Source organism: Myxine glutinosa, chromosome 4 (genome assembly GCF_964187855.1).
Source record: "Myxine glutinosa chromosome 4, kmMyxGlut1.1, whole genome shotgun sequence".
Classification (NCBI taxonomy): domain Eukaryota; kingdom Metazoa; phylum Chordata; class Myxini; order Myxiniformes; family Myxinidae; genus Myxine; species Myxine glutinosa.
Window position 1 is genome coordinate 81,771,233 of NC_136264.1, and position 5,850 is coordinate 81,777,082.

Consider the following 5,850-nt stretch of genomic DNA (forward strand, 5'->3'; position numbering starts at 1 on the left):
AAACTGCGTCGCAGCTTCTCCACCTTGTCAGGAGAGAAGGACACAGAGTCCAGGAGCAGTTTGGTTCGACTGGGTGTGGTGGGTACAGAGAGAGATGGGTTTGGGACACAAGATTTTGAGGCAAACACAGAGTTGAGGTATTCGGCTTTGTCACGTGCGGTGTCAACTGTGTAGCCATTTGAGGTAATGGAGGGGGAAAAAACACCAGAAACGGATTTGACCAGACGCCACCAGGATTTGGAGGAAGGAGACAGGTTTGAGAGTTCAATCTTGAGTGTGGAGAGATAGTGCGTCCTGGCACTTCTGAGGGTAGACACACTTGTTCCGAGCTTGGTGGAAGGAACTGAGATTGCCTTCAGTTGGATTAGTCTTCCAAGAGGCAAAGGCAAGTTGTTTCAGGGCAACTGCCTCACCACAAGATTCAGTGGACCATGGACGGGAGGAAGGGTAAGACAACACTGAAGACGAGATGGGATAAATCTGTGCATGAGAGAGAGCAGTTTGCTTTGGAAGAATTCTCAGGAAGAATTGATGTCAGAGGCAGTAGAGACGGGAGACCAGTCCAGATGATTGCTGGCTGCTTGCAGAAGGGTAATTCTAAAGGTATTTCTAAATGGTAATTCTAAAGGGTTCTGAAGTGTAATTCTAAAGGGTTCTAAATTGTAATTCTACAGGGTAATTCTCAAGTGTTCTAAAGGGACATTCTAGAGGACTTGAAAGTGTAATTATAAAAGGTAATTGGAAAGGTAATTCTAATTGGTTCTAAAGGGTAATTCTAATGGGTTCTAAAGTGTAATTCTAATGGGTTCTAAAGTGTAATTCTAAAGGGTTTTAAAGTGTTCTAAAGGGTCATTCTAAAGGGCTCGAAAGTGTAATTATAAAAGGTAATTGTAAAGGGTAATTCTAATGGATTCTGAAGTGCAATTCTAAAGGGGTTTAAAGTGTTGTGAAGGGTAATTATGTGTTCTAAAGGGACATTATAAAGGGCTCGAAAGTAAATATAAAAGGTAATTTTAAAGGGTAATTCTAATGGATTCTGAAGTGTAATTCTAAAGGGTTTAAAGTGTTCTAAAGGGACATTCTAAAGGGCACGAAAGTGCAATTATGAAGGGTAATTACAAAGGGTGATTCTAATGGGTTCTGAAGGGTAATTCTAATGGGTTCTAAAGGGTAATTATAATGGGTTCTAAAGGGTTTTAAAATGTCCTAAAGGTTCATTCTAAAGGGTTTTTAAAGTGTTATAAAGGGCCATTCTGAAGGTTAATTCCGAGGGGTTCTGAAGGCTAATTCTAAAGGGTTCTAAAGCTAATGATAAGGGGTTGTTTTAAAGGGTAAATTGATTAAATAGGCTGTTTCAGGTTTGCTGCCCTGAAACCTGAAACTTTCAGGTTTATTACCTGAAATGATAATACTTCGGTCAAAGTTTCCTGATTTGGTGACGAGATATTGCAACACTGTCGACAGATTAGTCATTGGACTCATTGTTGAATCAGTTATTTTGTGCATCGCATGTTGGCCATGCTGTAGTAGTTCGTGGCAGTCGTCCCAGCTTTCGTCAGATGCAAATGCTTCGGCATTCGGTGGGTTTTTTTATCGTAGTTTTTTTTTGGGGTACGTATAGATTCCATTAAACCGGGAAACATTTGACGGAAGGAAGGAAGGAAAACCGTTGTTACACTTGGCAAGGTGTGGGAAGGGCGTGGTCAAGACCGACACAGTGTTGCCGATTTGGTGCTCGGTTCCCTCTCGGAAGAAGAACTCGTGGACTTGGAGAAGACAAGTAAATCGTAATTACACGTCGTCCGGGTTACATATTGTTGAAAGCATGAGTCGAAGGTCTAGTCGGCTGAGAAATGAAAAGGGGGATTTGGAAGATGACGAACTGCGACAGAGGTTGGAGGAGCTGGGATATAAACCTGGGCCTGTCACGGATACGACTCGATCTGTGCTGCTCCGCAAGTTGACGCAGTTGGAAAAGGACAAAGGCAAGGTGAAGAAGGAGGTGCATGTCTCGGCTGGCTTACCTTTTAGCTCGGAGGATAGCGATTCGGAGGTGGTCGAACGTCCTGGGAGGGGGAGATCCACGGTCTATTCGGTGAACAAGGCACCCAGAGCTAGTGCGGCGACTAATGCTGCTTCAGGTTGGGGCCAGGTGAGGCCTGGCAGGTCGTCGGTCTTGAGTCCTGGACGGAGATCTATGCCAAGTGTGTTTACGAAGACCCACGCCATTGCTTCTGGGAACAAGACCAGAGAGTTTCAAGAAGAGCGTTATGATTATGATGATGATGATGACGATGATGAAGATGAGGAAGAACCAATGGAGGCTGAAGACATGGCTATGGTGTATCAGGATGGTGGGCATCATCTGATTGGGACAGAGACCTACAACAATAATGTCAGCTCAAAATATTCTACACATAGTTCAAGCTACCTGCCAGGAGATTCTCTTTTCAACAAATATGGTGCCTCCAGCGATGTCACCCACCGGATTAAGATACCCCATGACGTAACTTCAAGGAGATCCATGGGCTTCACGTCTGCAAACGGCCAACAGGTCCCTAGATTGACCCAATCTGAACGAGAACGCCTTTGGTCAGGATCTCTCTTAAACAAAGGTCGACCTGGATCTTTATATGGGGTAGATAGCTTGAGGAAAGACTCGTCTCAAACAACATCGTCGGTCTTGTCTCCTCATGAGACATTCTTGAATTCAAGACGAGACGACGCCGTGAGATCAACTGGAATTGGAGGTGTGACGTCCAGTGATGGGGTTAGAAAAGCCTACCTGGATCAATCTGCCGGTCTAGTTTCACCGGGTCTGCGAGCAAGCCAAAGCAGCTTGTCTTATCGAGGTGGTGCGCTAAGCTCCTCAAGGAGACACCTGGATCCAAACTCTTCCTTTGCTTCAAAATACCAACCGCTTGGTAAGTCCCAGACTATAAAGTATGGGATTTCAAAAGATGCTTGGTCTGCCCCACACAAGGCATCTGGCGACGCCAAGTTGAAGGATGTTTTCTGCAAGCGCTACCTGTCCAACATTTGTAAATTCGGTTTCTGCCTGGTGCTGCTGGGCACTTTAATTGTGTTGGCTTTACTGTTTGCTGCTGAGGACAATGGAGGTGAGTCATCCCTTTATTACTTTATTTATTTACTGCATATTCATTACTTGGGTATCTGTCCAGAATGTATAGTCTGTATACTCACAATAGCGATTGGTAAATTGTAGTTAAATTTTTAGCTATTCTGATGTGTGCATTCTGCCAATTTCAAAGCAACTTTGTGCACCGACGGGTCAACTGACCAGCAGACATGTACCTGCGCTCACCTCTGTGTTGTCTAGCCTGGGTTTGAATCTCGACCCAGCAAAAAACTGCCGTCTCGGTGTTTCGCTAGGAAGGCTAGGCATTAATTTTGTATGATGTCCATCTGAAGGATGTTAAACTGGAACTGGTAATTTGTGGACTTGAAATACCCCGCACAAGCGCCTTTCTCCGAAGAGTAGGTGAGTCTTCTCCCGCATTCTGAGTGCAATTCCTGCCTGATGGTTTTGATGCAATGTTTCAGGAATTTTCTGGAACCTGATGGTGCAATGAAGTTTTGGGAACTGAGTGGCGTGCTGACGAGGAGGGAAGTGTCGTTGAAGCTGAAGGGAAAGGTGTATGCTGCATGTGTGAGAAGTGTTATGATTTATGGGAGCGAGACATGGGAAATGAACGTAGAGCAGCAACGATGGCTGGAAAGGGTGGAAATGCGAATGGTTCGACGGATGTGCAGAGTATCGTTGAGAGAGAGGAAGACAAATGATGAATTGCGAAAGATGATGGGAATAGAGCCTGTGATTGATGCTGTGAAGAGAAACAGGTTGAGATGGTTTGGTCATGTGTTGAGGAAGGATGAAAGTGACTGGTTGAGAAGAGTGATGGAAATGAATGTAGAAGAAAGTAGAGGACGGGGAAGACCGAGAAAGACTTGGCTAAAGATGGTGGAAGAAGAAATGCGGGCAAGGGGGTTAACAAGGAGAGATGCAGAAAATAGGGCAAAATGGAGAAGATTGTCATGGGGACCGCAAGGCTAACCCCCGCTCTAGTAGGGAAAATGGCCTTAAAATGCCTGTTGTTGTTGCTGCACAGTGCCTTTCTCCGAAGAGTAGGCGAATCTTCTCCCGCATCCTGAGTGAAATTTCTGCCTTGACTGCCTCCTGGGAAGGGGAACAAATGTCCAACCACCCAGCGTAACCTTTGCAAAAATACTGTCTCGGCAGCGCTGATGCTCTGTAAATATTATGGACCATTAATGAAAATGGATGTGCACAAGCATTTATGAACTGTCGCTTTTCTCTGGCTATTTTCGGAGAGCCGCCTCAGCACCGGCTTTGGCAGTTCATTCAGTCTGACTGGCAGGGACTGCAATGTGACACCTCACTTCACGACTGGTCTCCTATATCTATCCGCTGCCCCTGATATCAACTCGGCCTGGAATTCTTTGCAGAATCCTGCTTTCCTTATGTACAGATCCATCCCATCTAGTCTTCACTTATCCCACCCGTCTTCCCACCCATGGTACCCTGATTCCTGTGGAGAGGCAGTTGCCTTAAAACCATGTGCCTTCTTTTCCTGGAAGGCAAATCCAACAAAAGGCAATCAGATTATTCCACAAAGTCCTCGACAAGTGTGTCCACTCTCGGGAGAGCCAGAAAACAACATCTCTCCAACCTTAAGAATGAACTTTCAAACTTATCGTCCTCCTCTAAAACCTGGTGGCACTTTGTCAAGTCTGTCTCTAGTGTATGCTCCACTTCCATCCCTTCCGTCTCTTCAAATGGCGCCACAGCCGACTCCGCTCGTGAGAAGGCTGAATGCCTCAATTCTGTATTTGCTTCCAAATCTTGTGTTCCCAACCCTTCACTGTCGGTACCCATCCTTCTCTGTCATACCCAAATGCTCCTGCATTCTGTGTGTTTTTCACCTGAGAATGTGGAGAGGTTTCTTTCAACCCTCGTCTCTGACTCTGCTACTGGTCCGGGCGGCATCAGCTCACGTGTCTTAAAAACCTGCTCTTGCACATTCTTTCTCTGCTCTTTTCAGCCTGTCATTTTCCCTTGGTCATCTGCCATCTGCTTGGAAGTCATGAAACGTCACTGCATTACATAAACAAGGTACAAAAACCGATTCCCTTTGGAAAGGCAGGTAGAAGCCTCGTCCCTCTCTGCAGACCTTGATAGAATCATGAGCTACTCAAACACTTGGATTATTTCTTTCCGTCCTGACAACTCTCTTTTTCTTTCTCTCTCTCTCTCTTTCTCTCTTTCTCTCTTTTTCTCTTTTTCTCTTTCTCTTTTTCTCTCCTTCTCTCTCTCTCCAAAAGGACCAAATGGCAAACACTCCCATCTACTTAAAAATCCTCTTCAATAAGTTCATTCACTCAACCTTTTGGATCTCACGATCAGCCATGATTTTATTGGGTAAACCTTCCCTTGTCCCTTCCCCTCCCCCCCCCCCCCTCCCCTCCAGGCTCTCTCTTTTTCTCTCTCTTTCTTTCTCTCTCTTTCTCTCTCTTTCTTCTCTTTCTCTCTCTTTCTCTCTCTTTCTCTCTCTTTCTCTCTCTCTTTCTCTCTCTTTCTCTCTCTTTCTTTCTCTCTCTCTTTCTTCTCTCTCTTCTCTCTCTTTCTTTCTCTCTCTTTCTTTCTCTCTCTTTCTTTCTCTCTCTTTCTTTCTCTCTCTTTCTCTCTCTTTCTCTCTCTTTCCCTCTCTTTCTCTCTCTTTCTCTCTCTTTCTCTCTCTTTCTCTCTCTCTCTTTCTCTCTCTTTCCCTCTCTTTCCCTCTCTTTCCCTCTCTTTCCCTCTCTTTCCCT

The 5,850-nt window shown here is 45.1% G+C and overlaps 1 protein-coding gene across 2 annotated transcripts in view; it reads left to right on the top strand.

Moving 5' to 3' along the window:
- The first annotated feature begins 1,557 nt into the window (after positions 1-1,557).
- LOC137424921 (uncharacterized) overlaps positions 1,558-5,850 on the top strand; it is a 40,767-nt gene continuing 36,474 nt past the window's right edge. Inside the window, exon 1 of one of the 2 annotated variants that reach the window (XM_078776084.1) lies at positions 1,558-3,119. In XM_078776084.1, the coding sequence (XP_078632210.1) occupies positions 1,826-3,119 (1,294 nt within the window). In that variant the 5' untranslated portion in view covers positions 1,558-1,825. The remainder of the gene's footprint in view (positions 3,120-5,850) is intronic. The other variant, XM_078776085.1, reaches the window with a different exon arrangement.